Source organism: Heliangelus exortis, chromosome Z (genome assembly GCF_036169615.1).
Source record: "Heliangelus exortis chromosome Z, bHelExo1.hap1, whole genome shotgun sequence".
NCBI lineage: Eukaryota > Metazoa > Chordata > Aves > Apodiformes > Trochilidae > Heliangelus > Heliangelus exortis.
The window spans coordinates 40,318,842-40,338,009 of NC_092454.1; the positions used below are offsets into that span (position 1 = coordinate 40,318,842).

General features: G+C 42.6%; 1 protein-coding gene and 1 non-coding gene across 6 annotated transcripts; both read left to right on the forward strand.

Annotated features, from left to right (window-relative positions):
- Positions 1 to 1,434: 1,434 nt before the first annotated feature.
- Positions 1,435 to 19,085, forward strand: HAUS6 (HAUS augmin like complex subunit 6). 5 transcript variants are annotated; one of them, XM_071732174.1, is made up of 18 exons: positions 1,435 to 1,505; positions 1,589 to 1,738; positions 2,285 to 2,380; positions 2,952 to 3,030; positions 3,800 to 3,929; positions 4,470 to 4,617; positions 7,795 to 7,860; positions 7,973 to 8,024; positions 8,234 to 8,407; positions 8,916 to 9,100; positions 9,558 to 9,687; positions 10,305 to 10,404; positions 12,857 to 12,947; positions 14,319 to 14,430; positions 15,251 to 15,433; positions 16,287 to 16,422; positions 16,777 to 17,748; positions 18,501 to 19,085. In XM_071732174.1, exons 2-18 carry the CDS (start codon positions 1,650 to 1,652, stop codon positions 18,545 to 18,547), a joined length of 2,790 nt encoding a protein of 929 aa, XP_071588275.1. In that variant the 5' UTR covers positions 1,435 to 1,505; positions 1,589 to 1,649; the 3' UTR covers positions 18,548 to 19,085. The 5 variants fall into 5 exon arrangements, with proteins under 5 accessions (XP_071588275.1, XP_071588277.1, XP_071588274.1 ...); XM_071732176.1 differs by having other exon boundaries at positions 14,319 to 14,382; XM_071732173.1 differs by lacking the exons at positions 1,435 to 1,505; positions 1,589 to 1,738 and adding an exon at positions 1,890 to 2,105.
- On the forward strand, positions 14,095 to 14,224 carry LOC139790455 (small Cajal body-specific RNA 8). The gene has a single exon (XR_011723498.1). It is a non-coding gene; the product is annotated as a small Cajal body-specific RNA 8 (non-coding RNA).
- Positions 19,086 to 19,168: the final 83 nt, after the last annotated feature.

Genomic DNA, 19,168 nt, shown 5'->3' on the forward strand with positions numbered 1-19,168 from the left:
TTATTTTTTTTTCCCATCTAAGGAGTGCAGGCTACGTTAATTCATTAGCATGGGTATCAGGCTCCTTTTCTGCAAGCCGGGTATAGCCTAAACAGTGTTTCACCTGTCTTTGATAATGATTTGTTCTCCTGCTGGCAGCAGCCGTGAGAATACTCCAGTGCTTTGCATAAAGGTCTGCCAACAAAAGGAGTTGATGGGGATTTGCCCACAATTTTTCCCCTTTGAATTCTACATGAAAAGCACGTGTGCATCTACCTCTGTGCTGCTGGAAGGGGTAAGAGACTTTGCCTCAGATTCTCTCAGGTTCTTTTTGCTAGGCTCTGTACCTACAGAGTTTAGAAGCTTAGCGTTTCGCTTTGGCAAGAGTGCTCCATGCACACGAGGACTCCCTTTCTCTCTGCTTGCCTTCTGTGTGCAAAAATTCGGCCATCCTGAGGATATCAGTTGTGGGGACTGAGACCAGAAGAGAGTAAATGCTTGAAAAGACTCATTCTGATTCTACGAGCAAAGTATAAAGTTTTCCAGGAATCAGGATAATCGACGTGGAAGAGGAAACTGTGAAAAGGAAAACCGGAGGGCAAAGAGTAAAAAGAAAGATATGGGACAAAGGAAAATTGTAAATAAATAACAATAATAAAAAAAGATAACTGAAGGCTGCGATACTTCTGGTGATAGCGATTATCTTTTCATGTTTAAATAAAATCGCAATCAAAGATTTGCTAAGGATTGCCGAATCCGCGTTTGCTTGCGCACAGTGACATCTGCAGGAATCGGGGTGAGCAGGAGCTGGCCTGGAAGCGGGCTTGGTACATTTCTTTCCGGGGATCAGGCAGAACTCCCCCCGCAGAGATCTCCTCGACGTCGCGGGGATGAGTGCGGCGAGCGTGGAGATGCTGCGCGGCCCTGCGCCCCTGCGGCCCTTCCGCGGGAAGGCTGCTGGGCAGCGGCTACGGCTGCGAGGCCTTCGCTCCCTCCTCATGTAACGCTTGGCTGTGGCGAGAGCGTTGAAATCCGGTCACTGAAACGCCTTGGAATTAAAATCTGACCGTGCCTGCTGCCGCTGTGGGTTTTACTTGGTTTTCGTGTTAAACTTCGTCACCCGGTTACCAAGTAGCTGAAATCGGAAGGGCCCTCTGGTGGTCGCCCAGTCCGACGGCTCTCCTCAGCGCGACGCCGGCTGGGACAAGCTCAGGCTCCCTCGGGGCGGGTTTCCAACAACCGTCCGGCCCCTCCGGGGCTGCCGCCTCCGGCCCTCTGCGGGATTCATGGCGCCGGCGGCCGTTGCGCCTCGGTGCGCAGAAGCGAGGCCTCCTCGGCGGCGCACAGGAGCCAGGACTACACCTCCCGGCAGGCAGCGCGCCGAGTGGCGCCAAATCCCGGCTTGCCTTGACAGCGCGCGGGAAGCAGTGGCGGTTGAGAGGGGCGGCGGCGGCGGCGGCGGCCCCCCGGCCCAAGGCCCCGTTCGTGAGCAGGAGGAGGAGGAGAAGGAGGAGGAGGCGGCGGCGGCGGCGGCGGCCACCACCACCACCACCACCGCCGGCGGCGGCGGCGGCAGCAGCGGCGGCCCCGTTCGTGAGGAGGGGAGGAGGCGCCGGCGCCCCCCCTCTGCACGCGGTTTCTTGGGCGTTGTGCTGCGTGAGCTGCTTGGCATGATGGCTCTCCCCTGGCATAAGGACCACCTGTGGCTCTACTTGCTGGCCCTGGGCTTCAAACGCCCTCCCGTCTTCCAAGGGGGACGGTGAGTTAAGAGGGAGAGCCGGGGGGCGAGGGGAAGGAAGATGGACGAGCGGCCCTTTTGCGGCAGCCACGTCCCGAGCGAGGCCCTGGGTTTCAGCCCTGAGCGCAGGCTGCGGGGGGAGGAAGGGTCTCGCCATGGCTGCCCAGGGGTCTGGCACTCACGGCAGTGCCTCACACAGAGGGAACGCCCGAATCGCTCTAGCGAGCTGTGTCTTTCACCTCAGATAAAACTCAGAAATAGTATTATCCCTTGTTCCCTGCTGGATGCGTCCTCCACAGTCGTATGGAGGAAGTGATCCGCGTGGCTCCGGACCTCTTGGTTTGAGAACTGCTTTGGGAGAAAACGCGCTCGCCGAATTAATTGTAAAGTTAGTTAAATGTCTGGAGGTTGCATGTTTTTAACTCTGCAGAAAACAAAGCACTGGGTCTGGAACTTAAGCACTTTAATTTAAAGCAGTATTTTGTAATGTGAAGCGGCCGTTTAAAATGCTGTGTTAATTCTGCCCCTTAACCTTACTTTTGACGAAACTGTTTATTTGTGTATTAGGAATATGTTTGATAGGCCGAACTCGCAGGCTTTTCACCACATCGTCCTCTTCTTATTTACTAAGCTGGACAAGGCCCGCACCTATAGAACTTTCAGGTGAGTGGCTTGTGAGATTATCTGTAGCTTGGCGAGTTTCTTGGAACTTGTAACACCTGCAAAGGACTCTGTTTCCCGTTCATTTCCCTCACCAAGGAGCGAGTAACATTTCCCAGTTCGGGATTGCCGCTAGGACCTTCAGCGTGGCAAGAAGCAGTGTAGTGCTGAGTGGTTTTAGCTTACGTGTTAAAGGAATAGCTGGAGGAGGGCTAGTGATATGAAAACCGTCTGCATTCTGACCCCTTTATTTTGAATTCCCCTCTTTTCCTGTGTTAAAAAGAGCTGCAGAAAAATCCGACTTAGTGTATCCTGTAATTAACGCCTTATGGCAAGCAAACCCTGTAGTGTTTGGTAATGAAACATTTTGTAATTAAAACCTTGTAATGAAACTTAGCTATTCTTCTATTCCTGGTCTAGCTTATATCACTTCATTTTCTGGCTCCTCTTCGAGGCATTGTTAAGAAATCTTTAGTTTTGGTCTCACACTGATTAATCGGGCAATCATTCGAACATGTTTTGAAATTGCCTTTTTTTTTTTTCCCCCCTCCTCCATTCCTACTTAAATGGGAAGAGAGCGTGTTCTTGCACACCACTCCATCACAGATATTCGATTCAGGAAGCACTGTGTGGCATGGCTAAAAGAGATCATAGTGAGTATTACAAAGAGTGGAAAATGATGCTTTACTGGTTTCTGTGACTTTGTTCTTTTTCTGAGAGAGTATGTAATGCCTTTAAATGGTTTTATCAAATAATTCAGTTTTACCTTTTGTCTTCTTTCACATAGTTTATCTTAGTCTTGTTTGAGGGGAAATTTGTGGCATAGTGGAGTTTAGATGACGAGACATAGCCCAGTGTCTTAAAACTGCTGTGGCTTTTTCCTGAGTAACAGTATTTGCTCCATCAGAAGTCTAGGTGGTTCCTCAGCTCTGTGTGAGAGTACTTGAGTTTGAAAGATGTTTGAATCATCTGCCTGGCAACTTTTTTAGCATTAGCCTTTCCCTGTATGAGGGGAAAGGGAGTAAAGCTTAAGACAAGATTTCCAAAGGAAGGAGGCAAACTCAAATTGATTGCTTCAGGTAGCATTGATTATTATCTTCTCATGCTGTCTTTTTTTAATGGGGGTTCTAGAAATCAGGTCCATGGAACCTGGAACACTTTCAGTTTTTAGTAAAACAAGACTTTTTAATCATGTCTGTCATGTACAGAGCCAGGCAGAGTGGGTGGGAGTGAGCATTCCAAGAGTGTCTCTACATCTCTTAGAGTAGATGTCACCTATAGTGCCAGAGCAGTTTACCTGGGTGTAAGGCTTGCTAACAAGTAATCTGCAGTGTTCTGGCAGTCATCTGAATGCTTGGCTGTTGCTAAGGCTTAGTATATCTTTGATTTGTTTTGTATTTAAAACCACTTCCACTTCTCCAGCGTAAAGAAGGCGTCCGTATAGTAATCACGGGTTCTTCGCTTGTGGCTCCTGGAGGTCCTAACATCGTTCGCCTGCTCTATCTGCTTGCAAGACGTGTAATGCTTGAGGACATGAAAAGGAACTGCAGAGGTAAGATGCAATGGTACAACAAAAGTGCTTGATCTGTATTGTTTGACAGTGAATCTACCAAGTCCTTACGCCAAGAGCATTAGTTGTCAGTTGGCTACTCAGTTCAGAATCTTTCACAGGGTTCTCCTCAGCTGCAGAGATCTCTGGCTGATAGAGCAATGCAAATTGTTTTCCTTTCTCTTGCCATCCATGGGTCTTGCTCCCAGGTTCATCTTTGTGTAATGCTGTACACTTAGACACATAAGCAATGGTTTGGTCCAAAAGTACTGAGCCCCTGTGCTATACTTTTCCTCACAAAGTGAGGAATTCTGAAGGACCACTACTGTCTGCTCAAGCCACCTTGTGTCGTTTTGGTGACCAGAAGAACAGGGTAAGGGAGTGAGGGTGAGGGAATGAAGATACACACAACAGAAAGAACTGGCAAAACAGACAGTGCGCTGCACGCTCTTTAAGTCCAGACAGCTTGATTTGTGATTCTTTCAGATCATGTTTTCTGTTTGCTAGAAGTGAATTGTAATCTCTGCATTTACTTCCATTTAGGCAATGACATACCCTTTGCAGAAGCTTTACAGTTGGTACCGAAGGACATGTACATGGCAAAGGCAAGGCATAGAGTTGCATACCGTAAGCTTCTGCAGATTTTTCAGAAGGTACATTTTGTTAATCAAGAATATGAGAAGAAAGGACGGTAAGTATACAAGAAGAAATAGTCTCTTAATTAAAGCTTATATGTATGTGTTTTTAAAAGGATTTGAAGAGGCTGCGTCTGCTTCCGTGATGAGTTTTGTTCAGCTACCTGTGTTTTCCCCTTTATCTCTAATTGACAGTTCTGGTATTTGTAGGGTCTTGTGTGTGGCCTATTAGTTTACAGAAATCAGTTCTTCACTTAAGAGATGCAATATTTTGGAAGATGTGGTTACTGAGACATTAAAAATGACCAGGAAATTCTCACAGTGCCATGGTTTCTTAACATGTGAGGGACTGTATCTTGGAATATAACTCTCAGGACGAAACATTCAGTCTTAATCACCATGGAACGTTTAATTTGCATAATGCTTAATTATTTCACAAAAATTATGCTCTTTTTGGTTTTACTTACAGAAAACATTCCCAGTCTTGGAAATGCAAATAACTGGAACTATCTGTGCGGACAGAGTTCCTCGTAATAGAATGTATAGGATTAGGTGAGGTAGTTGACATGACTGAAGTGCTGTCATGGGCAGTTAATAGCTATTCAGTAAATGGCAGAAGAGGAGGAGTCACAGGGTTATTAAAGGAGTAATTTCAGTGCACATGACCTAGCTTTGTATGTGAGGACTGATCTGTTTCATGCCTTTGCATCAATATGAGAGGGTTTAGCATCCAGGGGGACCTCCGGGTAGGTATCTGCTATACACCTCTCCCTCTGTAGCTGGGAGGGTATATGAAGCCTTTTTCATACAAATGAAAGGCACATCAGACTTGCAGGCTGTGATTCCTGTAGAGGACTTGAGCTTACCCTGGTTTGTGTTGGGAAAGCAGTGCAGTGTTTCACTAGCCATCTGGGAAAGAGCAGTGCCTTGGCAGACTGTAGAACTTCAGTTCTTCCTGAAGAACATGAGGAAGACAAGTGGGAAAATGATGCTGGACTTAAAAAAGCTGATTTCCACTTGCCCAGGGTGCTGCTAAGAGGTATCCTGTGGAGGGCAGAAGGGGTCAGGAGTGCTAGAGTATTTTCAGATACCTTTGCTGAAGCTCAAGAGGGATCAAATCCCTTAAGTGGAAAAAGAAGCAGGCATGACAAGGAACAAGCCCTTTTGGAACAGTGACCTAGTGGTGACAGGCAGAAACCAAAGCAGCAGTGCTTAGGACATGGAAGGGAGGACTGATTCCCAGACAAATATAAATAAATGTTTCTCAGGTGTCTAGTGATGTAATTATGAAGTACAAAGTTGAGCTAGAGCTCCAAGAGCCTGATAAGAGCCTGAAGAAAGGTATGTTATTAGGAAGTGGAAGGATTCCTGTGCGATTCTGAAAGATGTGGGAAGTTCCAAGTTTCACAGATGGAAAAATCTAGCGCTTTGTTTGCCTCCTCATGGGCAACGTCAGTAGCCTGGTGTCCATGCCAAGAAGCAATGAGATGAAAGAATTAACAAAGCACTGCTAATAGAAGAAGGGAGAGTGGAGGTTCATATTTATGAACTGGGTGTAGAAAAACCCTGGTTACCGATGGAATGCATCGGTAGGTGCAGAGGTACTTCCCAGGCATAATTTCAGAATTGCTCTGTCCTCTTTGGAAAGATAGAAGGCAAGCTAAAGGGATGAACCCCAAGGGTGTCAGTGTCTCAAAATCTAAGTGGTAGCTGATACTGGGTGGAGTTCCTTTGGGGTCGATACTGGATTCTGTGTATTCCTTGTATTCATAAGGGATGTGGATGAGAGGATTGAGCTGAAACTCGCCAGGCTTCCAGGTGATGCCAAACTGTGAGGAAAGGTAGGTATACTGGACTGAAGAGCTGTTAGACAGAGAAATCTTGCTAGGTTTGGAGATATGCCCAGAAAGAATTGTATGAGGTTTCGCAAAGATGTGTGAATTTCTGCACCTGGGATGGAATAATCCCCAGTGGCAGCACAGCCTTGTGGGTAACTGACTGGGAAGCAGCTGTGCTAAGAAGAAATAGAGGTGAGAGTAGTGTTGGAGCAGAAGCTGAGCACAGGTCAGCAGTGTGTCCTGATAGCCAGAAAGAACATCGACCTTCTAGGCTGTATCAAGAGCAGCCAGCAGATCAAGAGATGTAATTCACTTTACCTGGTGACTCCAATGCCACACCTGGAGTACCCAGTTTTGATCTGCTGAGTTGAGGAGAGAGGTTCTAGGAGAGGACCACAGTGGCTGGAGGTTTGGAGAACTTGTTTGAGTAAAAGCTGTAGAAACTTGGTTTATTTAGCCTGTGGAAGACAGAGCTCAAGGGGGTTAATCCCAATCTTCCAGTATCTAAAAATCAGTTGTAGAGAAGATGGAGGAACTATCTTCACAAAAATGTATGGTGGCAGGACAAGAGGCAGCAGGCCCAAGGCACTAAAGGGAAAACTCTGTTTGGATTTTTAAAAAATAATTGCCTAGAAAAGTGGTGGAATCCCTCTTGCTATAAACATTCAACATACAGCTTGACAGGACCATGAGTAGCTTAATTGAGGGCTCTGCTTTCGATGGGAAGCTCAATGATATAATTTAGAGGTCAAAATTTCAGTTTCTCTGATTCCTATAATTGTACATCTTCTTGCACCCTGCATGGGACGTGTTGGTGCTCTTGCTTACCTTGAGTTACACCCTTCAAAAATGTTATCCTCCATCAGAACTCGGGAGATCCTTTGCAACTCAAACATGATTGATGCACAGTCATCTGAAAATCACACCTCTATGGTTTTAGATGCTTAACAATGTAATAAAACCAGTTTGACTTTGACATCAGAACTTCGGTGATCGAGCTGCTTTTACTTAATTCGGTGTTCTGTTTTTGTTTGTTTTAAAATCTTGTGATTTGGGTACTGTACAGTCTCTGATTATGTTTGGAGTTTTATGTTGCTAAAGTGCATTTCTTGTAACTTCATCTAATAAGTGCCATTCCATTGCAACAGAACAGGTAAAAGCTTAATTGCTTCAGTTACGAGTATCTTGGTGGCTTTCCTGGCTTTCTTTCTGCACAGTTATGGTAAGGAAGTCAAGGTTAAGTTTGGTGTATTGCACTGTGTGTAAAATTGCCTCAGTATGCAGATTTGGGAAGAATGAGCGTGATGGATTACTGATGGTCAGGAATTCTGAGAAAAACAGAGTAGGAACTTGAAATTTTAAAAAATCTGTGCTAACTGTTAACTCTTTTCCTAGGCTTTTAGTTAAAGAAATAAAACAGACAATGTATGAATACGAACTCCTGCGGATACAGGCTGAGATGTAAGTGTTTTTCTTTATAACTAAGTATATATGAAATTGATTTCTTACTCAGTTTTATGAAATGTAAACTAATTTTGTTTTAATCCACTTGCCCTTTTGTGTTTACATATAGCATGAAGCAAAATGACCAAAACAGAAATGACCTAACTGAAAAAATTAAAAAGGTGAGCTTTTTTTTTTTTTTTTTCTTTCTACTGTAGTGGTGTACTATTTCTTACCATGGTTCTGCAACACATACTCTCCTCTACTGTTATTTCCACTTGGCTACCTGTGGTTATGCTGGCTCCTTCATCTTCCTGTAAGGAGTGTTGATACTGTTATTACAGGTGGCAAATAGTTCAACTTAGCATTTTTGTCCTTCTTGCCTACTAAGGTCCGCAGTATGTGGGCACTTATAATGGAAACGATTACATCTCTGAAAAAGGAAAAGGAAGTTGTGGATTCCGTACTTAAAGATTCTGGTGGTCAGTGCATTTTGGATGGATCTCATGTTAGTATCAGGATTCCACGACTGTTGGTTCGCAGAGTCGAAAACGACAAGTACCAAGTACGTAAATTTTGTCTTTTGTGCTAAACTGTGTTTTTGGTCCCGAGGAGTGTAATCATTGCAGAAACATTGCACTAGATTACTAAACTTTTTTATGATTGTTCTACTATTTTGTATTGATTTTGTTTCAGCCGCTAACTTCTTAAGTTCATTAGCTATATTGGTAATTGTTTGATTCGTGCTTGATTTTTCTCTTGTTTTAACAATAAAACTAGTTTGACCATTTCTCAGCTTTTGTAGCCTACCACATTTTTTGGGGCAGTGGTTAAACATGTTACCTCACTAGTTGAAGTTTTATTAGTCCATATTGCTTTGTAGGCTTCATTCAAGCTGCTATTCCAGAAAACACTCCTGTGTTTTTTGAAAAATGAAACAGTCATGAATTGAACTAAAATACAAACTTGTAAAATACAATACCTTTTGTATCCCTGTTCTGACAACAGAAGGCATAATTTTCTGATGATGCTGTTCACTAGTTCTTTTTTTTTTTTCCTTGCTATACTTCAAGCGTTGTACAGGAAATGTACTTAAACGTGGAAAACTGAATTACTTGGTAGTCATTCAGTTACTAAATGAAGCCCTGAGAACACTGAGAGATGAACAGTGTCCGTGCCAGCCTGAATTTAAACTTGAGGACACTGAGTACAGGATTACACTCTGCAAGAGAGAACTAAAGGCTTTGCAAGCATTGAGGTAATTGACTGGGAATTTTCTCAGGTTTCTTTGCCTTTAGTTTAAGTATCAGGTTTTCCCACCTTGTAGTCTTTTTTTAAAATAATACTACTCATAGTGAGAACATGTCTGTTCAGTTTTTTTCCTTTGCTTCTGAGAAACTCACAAGTTTTTTTCTGTTTTAACCTTCTTCTTACGTTAATCCATTTTGGGATTTTAAAACATTACCTGAAACTGGCTTAGGGCAAGCTTAAGTATGGATAGTTCCTCCAACTCTAATGCAAGAAAGATGAAGACTACCTAGCAGCTGTGTTTTAGGTTGTGAATTCCAGTTAGTTCTTGGTGCGTGCACAAGTGCATGAAATAGTTGATACTTCTCAAAGATTTTGTGGGAGAAGGGTGCCATGCAATATGCTAAGCAGAATTATCATCTCCACCAACAGATGTGCCAAGGTCATTCCATGCTTTTATGTTACAGGCTAAAGACAGAGAAAGAGCATCGTGTGTCAACAAGTGATTCTATTTCTGTAAACGAGGAAAACTGGGAAGAGAAGTGGAAAAGCTTTCTTGGCATCTCTCCTTTAAATTTCATCTTAAATCAGAATCTTGTAAGTAGTATTCAATTTTTCTGATTCTGGTGAAGAGAAAGGGTGAAGGTAAGAGAGGTGTTCATCTAAGTTGGTGTGTTCTGATGCAGCAGGCAAGCTTTATATGCAAGTTACAGGAATCAGCACTATGTAGCAGAAACTATTTTTTGAAATAGTCTTTCTTAAAGAAGATAGACTTGATTTAATGGCAGCTTTGGACATCGTTTCAGGTTGGGGATGGAACCATCTTGTCAAGGCATTAGGACAGTGTAATTAGAGCGAGGTGGTTGGTTTTGGCTTTGTCCATGTTCACTGCCCTGTGGAAACTGAGCTTTCATGTGGTACCGGTCTGAACATTGGCCTAGTTTGGGTTTTCCCTTTTGAAGTCATCTGCTTGATGAATGAATAATTATTTCCATTCTGGCACATTGCTGTAGGGATCTGAGGTTATATCCTTGCCTAGCTGCCTTTCAGAGAGGAATGGTTTCATGTTGAGTCTGGCAGAGGGTTTGCAGAAAAGCTGTTGTAAATTATTGTCTGTTAATAGCTTTTGATACAGGGTTGTTTGTTTGGGGTTTTGTTGTTTGGTTTGTTTTTTCAGTCTGCTTGTGTAACCTTTCCTTTTTTTCTTTTAAAAGGGACTTGATTGGGTAAGGCCTGTGCCACCCCAGTCTTCTAAACGTGCAGAAGAAGATGAGGAGAACGATGTCTTTTCTAAGCTTCTTGCATGTTTTTCAGGTGGGTGAACAGGAGAAGCTTTCCTTTCCTTACTCTCTCCTGCCACAGTTAAGTTACTTGGAACAGAAAAAGTATCCTGCTTGTGTTTGGAAGTATCTTTGGTCTTTGGTAATCTGGTCTCTTTGGTCTTTGGTAATCTGGTTCTGAATGATGCCTTGCAACAGTTTCTTTAATTTTTTCAGCCTTGTCATATCTTTAAGCTTCTCTGAAGCTTTTGATGTGGCAAGAAACAAATGCTGGAGTTGCCTGGTATGTTTTGTCATCGCAGAGAGGATTTTGAGACAGATCTCCATATATAAAAGTTTATTTGTGGGTTCTAGGCAATACATTCACTTGAAAAGTGAAAGTTGTGTCAGGCTGGAGGAGTAATTGGCCAGCTGAGGAAAGAAATGGAAGGTCCTCCCAGTTAGGCATCTTTCTCTGCATTCGGAAATTGTTATTTCACAGAAACTGTGCAATTTAGTCAGGATCTTACTTGGTCTCTGAGTTGATTGCTTTCAATTGGTAGGCTATCAGTGCTGGTCAGAGCTCATTTTGATGAGACATGGATGTTGCACCTGCTACTCAGCTGGTGAGCTGAGGTGTTTTACTTGGTAGTGCTTATTGACAAGGTGTTGAGAGAGTTACAGGTTAGAAGCTGGAAAGCAAAAATGGAAAATCAGGGGGAAGACAGCTTTAATTGCATGGAATTGTAGTTGTTTTTAGGAAAAATGATGTAACAGATGTGTCTTGGAATTCCATGGTGAAAAGCAAAAGGGAGAAGACCCATTTGTTTACAAAGATGAAAGCAGTGCTTCAGCAGTCTGAGGTATGTAGGTATGAGGCTTGAAGCTGTAAAGCAAAGGCCATAGGATTGCAAATGGAAGTTGATTTGCCTTAAAAATTCCAAGGATTAAAGCGCTGTTCAATAATGCTGTGAGCTTCTGGTAATAGCAGAAAGTTTGAGATGAATGGTCAGGGCAATCCCAAGGCACAAATACAGGCTGTGTGGAGAATGGATTGATAACAGCCCTGTGGAGAATGACTTGGGGGTGTTGATTGATGGCTCAGCAGTAGCCAGCAATGTGTGTTTGTAGCCCCTAAGGTCAACCGTATCCTGGGCTGCATCAAAAGAAGTGTGATCAGCAGGTTAATGAAGGGGATTCTCCCCCTCTCCTCCACTCTTGTGAAATCCCACTGTATCGTGTCCAGTTCTGGAACCCCCAGCCACAAGAAGGCCAGGGAGCTGTTGGAGTAAGACCAGAGGAGATCCATGAAGATGGTGAGAGGGCTGGAACACCTCTCCTATGAGAACAGGCTGAGAGAGTTTGGGTTGTTAACCCTGGAGGGGGCTCCAGGAGTACCTTACAGCGGCTGAAGGGGTCCTATAGGGAAGCTGGGGAGGGATTTTTTTTAACAGGGGAATGCAGTGATAGAACAATGGGGAGTGGTTTCCAGCAGGAAGAAGGTAGATTTAGGTTAGATATTAGAACTTGTTAACTGTTAAGCGTGGTGAGGTACTGGAACAGGTTGCTCCGGGAACTTGTGGGTGCCTCATTCCTGGAAGTGTTGAAGACCAGGTTGGATGGGTCTTTGGGCATAGTGGTCTAGTGGGAGGTGTTCTTGCCCATTGCAAGGGACCTAGATAACCTTCAAGGTCCTTTCCAACCCAAATCGTTGTGTAGTTCTCTGAAACCAGCATGTGGTATTCTTTCAACTCTCTGGTTAAGATGCTTGATCTGAGTATCCAGACATAACTAAAACTATCTTCCTGCCTGTTTAAAAGGTGAGCCTTAAAAAAAGTTAATCTCTCCTGATTTCTTAAAGAGAGCTTGGATTTTGTAGGTGGTGTTGAGGTGAATTTTGGGGTTAGTAGAGAACTACTGTAGCCAAATGATGTGCTGCAGTTTGTATTGTAGCTCTGAAGAGTCCTGAGATGAGACGTGTACCTCTGATAATCTGCAGAACCTTTTTTCTGTGTCTCCCCTTGCTTGGGCTGAGGCAGCATTGTTCAGAGCGATGAGTATGTCCACAGAGATATTTCTTGATAAATGCAGGTGAAGACGGGGTGAAAAGATGGGAGGAATTTAGCCTTGTGGAATTGATATGCCAGACAACTGAGGTATACGTGGAGAGGGGAGGATATTGCTGGGATTGTGGTTTTGGGGGAAGGTGAAACATACGATTGGTATGTGGAGGGCAGCAGATAAAATCATGCAGAGTGAATGTGTCTTCAGGGGCAGCACAAACAGGTGTTGGATGCTTGTGGCATCTGTGGCTGCAGGTGGTACCTGAACAAAAGGATTGATTCCAAGATCCTGCTTATGCATCAATTAATTTTTCTTGAAGTGGTCATAAAGTCCATCCTGTTAATAATCTACAGTGGTGCAGATTGTGCCACCGACTTGTGTCACCTAGGAGGCCTCAGGAAAAAAATGGAAATCATAATAAATTTTCTGGCTTACTTCTCTAGAGGTTTGCAACTTTACACAGAAAGAAGTTTGGGAGAAAGAGGATGAGACACTTGAAGCTGTGATGGATAAGGCAATACCACTACAAAGACGGTATGATGTTACTGAGAAATTGGGTTTATTATACTCTGCGTCTTGGTCCTTAGTGGAATATTTCAGTGGCCCACTCCTTTACATGTTGCATCCACCCGACTGAGCAAGATAGTCCTAAAGTAACTGCCCTTCCTCCAGCTGATGACCCGTTGATCAACTGGTTGCAAAAATTTCCTCACTTGTTAACTGCACTCCTTCAAGTTTTAAGAGGCAGGTGGAGAAAACAGAATTCCACTTCTCAGGCTGGGTTGAGGTAGACATATATATTCAGTGAAGCATGAGAATGAAAGGACAGACATTCACAGGAGCCTTTTCTTGTGTTTGAAAAAAAAAAAAAAAAAAAGAACCCAAACAACAAAAACAACTAAAACGGAACCACAACAAAAAACTTTGATTCCCAAGCAGAACTACTGTGCTAAGCCTTCTCAACAAGGCTTTTCTCGCCAGTCTTCTAAAGTCATTTAGTTGTGTAACTTCAGTTCCAGCAAAGGATGGAACACAAAAGAATGGTTTCCTCAAGCTCTGGCCTGTTGCTCATTCACTTAGTCCAGGAAGGCTTAATGACACTTTGAATAATGGTGTATTTCATGAGGCAATTCCTAGAGAATCTTGAAAGTGTCCTACTAGGGGGGAAGGGGAGTTGCAAGGGAAGGGTGTCCTATACTCAGACATCAGTAGGCATTGTTGCATGTTAAGTCTCAAAGGTTGTCCAAGTAGTTGGCAACTCAAGACTGGCGTTCTCTGTGACTTCATACAGCATGGACTTTTGTCTGCTTGTGATCTAAAAGCAGGTTACAGCAAGCATTAACATTTTAAGATGTGTTCTTCTGAAGAAGTGAGGACTGTACCTTACATTTTAGAGAGCCATGCACTTAGCACTGCTCTCACCAGAAGTGTTAAGACTCAAATTTTTGGTAGCCATGTGACTGTAAAATACCAAGAAGCTCATAGAGGAACAGAGCTGTTGGTGCCAGAGACAGCTCAGAGGAAGAATATCCAGGGAAAAGAACATTACCAAGTCTGCAGAAGACTTTCCAGTTCCCTTTGACTGCAGAATGCAGAAGACTTGTTTACAAAATGTATCTCCAAATGCCATCTTTTTCTGATTGATAATCAAGGGGAAAATGTTACCGTTTGCTACTAACTTTGGGAGGCTGATACACAACTAGGGCTAAATCTGCTCTAAGTGTCACATGCTCTCCCTAGAGTAAAATTGCCTTCTGATGACCGGGACGAATTGAGAGAAATCGTAACGGACAGATACGGGGCACACAGTATGTAATGGCCTTCTCCTGAGTACTGCAAACCACTTGTTTATTTGTCTCTCAAAGATTATTTTGTTTTTACCTCCTCCTCCCTTATTCCCCCAAGGCTCTATTCAGTGCCTTTGGAGTTGTTGGAAGCATCAGAAAAGGAAGATGTTTCAGTTGAAAAGGTGATTATTCCTGCCTGTAATTTCCTAGCTGTCAAAGAAGTTAAATCTGTATGTGCTTTTTAATCTGTGCTTTTTACATTGATTGTAGTCTATGGTATTTGGTATTTTTTATTTTTATATATGGAATATATATATTTATATATATGGAATATTGTGTCTAGTTCTGGGCCCCTCACTTGAAGAAGGACAGGGAACTGCTTTAAAGAGTCCAGTGCAGAACCACCAAGATGATGGGGTGGAACACCTCCCTTATGAGGAAAGATTGAGGGAGCTGGGGCTCTTCAGCTTGGAGGAGAATGAGGGGTGACCTCACTGATGTTTATAAATCTGTAAGGGGCAAGTGCCAGGAGGACAGAGTCAAGCTTTTCTCAGGGCAATAATAACAGGACAATAACTAATAACAGGACAAGGGGCGATGGTTATAAACTGGAGCATAGGTGGTTCCATATAAATATAAGGAAGAATTTTTTCACTGTGAGGGTGACAGAGCACTGGAACAGACTGCCCAGGGAGGTTGTGGAGTCTCTTTCCCTGGAGACATTCGAAGCCCACCTGGATGTGTTCCTGTGCAACCTCCTGTAGGTGACCCTGCTCTTGCAGGGGGGTTGGACTCGATCTTTCAGGTTCCTTCCTAACCCCTGCCTTTTTGTGATTCTATGATGTCTGTGTTCTTGGCAACTCTATCCTAGCCACTACTTAAGGTAGTGACCACTACTTTAAACACAGTTTTAAAACTGTTTTCTGTTTAGTTAGACTTAATTAAAAAGTATTTTTATTGACTAAACCCAGGATTTCTGCAGCAGTTTCATCATGTTAATTTTCTGGCATGTCTTTTAAGAATTCTAATAATTTCTGTGTGTTCCTTTAGAAATTGCGTGTTGAAACGTGCAAGAGCAAAATAAAGCCAGTGCCTCCAAAGATGATGAAAAGTGGAAAAGATGCGTCCACCATTTCAGCAGTGGGTGAGACTGAAGGTGATCATGTTATCCAGACAGAGTCTGCTTTCAAAAAAGACGCTCTTGCTAAAGCCAGAGATGAACTCTCAGAAGAGGTTAGGAAAAGGGTTTTTTTCTTTGTTTACTTCTATTTAAATAAATGACAATTAATTTTGGAGAAAACAACATTATTGTTTCTACCAGAAAAAGTATCTTGTAATGTGCACGCATCCCAAGTGTTGTCTGCTGGATGTTAATCAGTGTCCCAGAGTTTTGGATGTCACTGCTTGTGTGAGCATACCCTGAAAGAACGGAGCTTGTGGAGTCACTGTAAATCATAGTTAAGTGAATAGCACTTTGAGGAGAATGATGGCATGGTTTGTATCTCCTCTCATGCTCCAATCTGTGAATCACTGTATATAATAAGAATTCAATAGTCCTTTTTATTTCTGAACCTAGGCAGGTTAACTGTTGAACAGGGGCTCAGGAATTATAATCAGGAATTAGTGTTTCCTCTTTGAAATGTTTTAAGATTTAACTGAGGAATTCCTTCACAGGAGTTACTGTAAAACGTGCTACAGTAAAGTGTAAAGTAAACTGGAAAGTAAACTGATGAAATGGCACTGTTATTTTTCATGGCCAAAATGTTCTGCTTATGTAAATAAAAATCTAGTTGTGCTTATGCAGTTCTTGCCTAGTGTCTTCAATTAATTCTGAGCACACTTTCTTACTTTAAAGGTGTGTTCATAGATGATGAGGGAACTCAGAATTGAATTCTGATTTCAGTCCTCTACCTTCATTTTGAGTTTAGGCTACTATGGTCGTTGTGAGCCTAAGCTGTAAATGACAGCAGAGTCAGAGGACTCTTCAGATCATTTGGAAAATGGGGTGTATTTTGAGCCACAAGTGACAGAAATAAAGAGCTTTATAATTTTTTCTCAGGATTTAAGCTTTTCTGACGTCTTACAGGTTGCAAAAGCAGTGATGTCTGAGTCACCTCAGAGTGATGATGGAAAAGCAATGGCATTAGAAGATCTCATTAGCTCACTGGCTTTCAACCCATTTTTAACAAGGAAACAAATTCCTCGAACTCCAGAGAACCTACGTAAGTCAGTACCTCTGTTTTTGTAGTACTCACTGATTAAAATTTATACTGCGTGTCACACAGGAAAAATAATTACTTCAGGGAAGCTGGAAGTTATTACAGAATAAGTGAGGCATTACAATACAACATAGTAGGCCTCTAAGATTTGAATACTGTTAGATTTAACATGGATTTTTTTTTCTATGTAGAATTCCCTTTATGTTGAGGAAGGAAACTTAAGTGTAAACAAGATAAAGCAGCCATATAAAGTTTCCTTCTCGGATTGTGTATGTTAATGAAGGGGCAGAAGAAAAACAGAATGATTGAGGCTGGTTATTAAAGTACTGAAATTTTATCTTGGTTTGTTCCATTTAGTTACTGAAATTCGAAGCTCATGGAGAAAAGCTCTTCAGACTGGTGGCTCATCAGACACAGAGCTGGCCCCAAATGAGGTAACGACAGAAGCAGCTGCAGTGGATGCTACACCAGATGCTGGACTTGTGTGTTCTGTCGCTGCAACTCCTGTACCTGACTTTGCTCCATTGCCAGGAAAGAAGTCTCTATTACATACCACAGACTTCAGAAATCCAGAGCAGATGAGGAGCCACATCACTGAATCTCCGGTTTTGGAAACATCTGGGATGTGGGAGAGTGAGAGAACAGAAGCACAGGGATTAAAATTAATTTTGAACAAAAGTCCTGAAGGAGACACAAAAGAACAGTTCAGCATGGATACTCTGAGTATTTATTTGCAAGACGATGGTGGGAGAAGTGTTCCATCTTCAGATGAATTTGAAGATTCCTTAGTGGATCAGATACTGCACAGCAAGGTATCAGCTTTACTTGTCAGTCATGAAGCTTCCCACTTTCAGATAATGGATGAGACACTTCCAGAAGGACTGGGCTACACAGACACTGACATATCTGCAGGTTCAGAGTCTGCCTCCAGTATCTTAAATAGCACGTATATAATAGATGACTCAAGAAAGGAGTGGGGTAGTGAAACATCAGATCTAGAGCCACAGTCCCCATCCACCTTGCATAAAGCACTTGAATGGTCTGCATCTGGAGGTGAAGAGGAGCTTCATGAAAGATGTAAGGGTGGTGAATCTGAAAGCTGTAGAACAGGCCCAAGATTTCTTGCATCAAAAAGAAGAGGAGATGAATTGTGCAGTCCTGTGGAACTGTTCTGCTTGGATGAAGAGTTTATCAGGACATCGCCAGTATCTCTTTATGAGGAAAAACAATCCCTGTTATCTCTGCTGGGATCCTATCAGCATCTGGGGGAAATGACAGCAATGATACATGACATCCCAGTAGAATTAATGGCTAAGTGGAAAGAGAAGGGTAAGTGTTGATGCACTTCAGCAGCAAGATTTTGCCCATTCTGCCACTGGGTGCACAATACCTTAAATAACCTTGCCTGCAAGTAGGAGGAAAGGTGCTCATCTGACTTGGTGAAGTAATTTGCAGGTATTAAAAAAAAGGTGTGGTAGCAATGGAGTAGTCTGAATTTAAATTGAGAGAATTCACAAAGTTAATTTGAAGTAGTGTGTTGACTCTGAACAAATTTGGTTATTTAGGAATGTGTTACAGGTACTGGTAATTTTTGTGAGGTCAGTGAGGTGTCCTTAGTCTATAAAACCTATTAAAAAGTATATTGATCAATGGGCCGTATTACAGCCTACCTGTCCCCTCTCTTCATTTCCAACAGTAGTGTCTACTTTCTTTAAGCAGTCAGACAGTATTTAGCTACATGTGAAGTTGTTTTTTGAAATGCAGCAATAAAAATGAGCCAGTAATGTTTATAGAGAAGACTCCGACCAAAACAAACGGTACCTAATGGAGTACTAGGATTATAACAGAACAAGCTGGTCTTAAGGAGTACTGAGATGTATGCTTTGTGTGTAGGTGTGCTGCAGTTTAGCTTTTGCTTAAAACTGGCTGTAATCATAGATGATATTACATGGAGCAGGTATACAAATGAGAGATACTGTTTCATATGTGCTTATTTCACAAACAGCAAATGCTTTTGGAGAAGTATTTCTGTTAATTCATTGAATGCTGTAGAGTGCTAACTAATACAATTTTTCTTGTAGATGACGAGCTGGCCACAAAGGAACCATCATCGGGACAGAATTTGTAAACCACGGAGCTCTTTTTCTTTTTCTTTTTTTTTTTTTCCCTTATTTTTCTTGCTGCTCTACATTATTGGATTCCTCACTCTTCTTGAGACTTCTGGTCAATACTGCCATCAGTTCTACCTATTGGTGGGTCAGCTTATTTTTTTCAGACTTTTCCAACAAAGTGCCTCTTTGTACGGCCACATTACAGCCACAAAGTTTTACAGTCAAACTTTGACATGTGGTAGTGTTAATGCCTCTCTGATTTCAGTCGATACACATTCATGACATCAGGATGTATGGACCTAGTGCTAGAGCTAGTGGTGGGATGGGATTGTAGAAGTTGAGGTTCTGCCAGATAAACTTTTTTTTGTAAAAGTACTGATCACTAGCCTGATGCTCCCGGTTTTAAAGCATTGCTAAATAAAGTTGTTTTCTATTCTGCTATAGATTTCGCCTCCTTTCTTCTAAAAGAGTTGTAAATGTGTTTTAATAAGAATCAACACTTGTGTTTTGATTTCTTCCTTGTGAAGCAGACTTTAATAAACTTTGGTACTTGTGTCTGATTGTCTAAGCTATGCAGAGGCTGCTAGCATGTTAACAGCTGATGGGAAGGTGCATCTGAGTACTCCACTTACATGTTG

Excerpts from the sequence above, each read along its gene's own strand:
- HAUS6 (XM_071732173.1), top strand. The coding sequence starts at position 2,002 with ATGCGTCCTCCACAGTCGTATGGAGGAAGTGATCCGCGTGGCTCCGGA. Across the intron at positions 2,381-2,951 it reads CGCACCTATAGAACTTTCAG|AGAGCGTGTTCTTGCACACC; the intron begins GTGAGTGGCTTG and ends TTAAATGGGAAG. Across the intron at positions 3,031-3,799 it reads CATGGCTAAAAGAGATCATA|CGTAAAGAAGGCGTCCGTAT; the intron begins GTGAGTATTACA and ends CCACTTCTCCAG.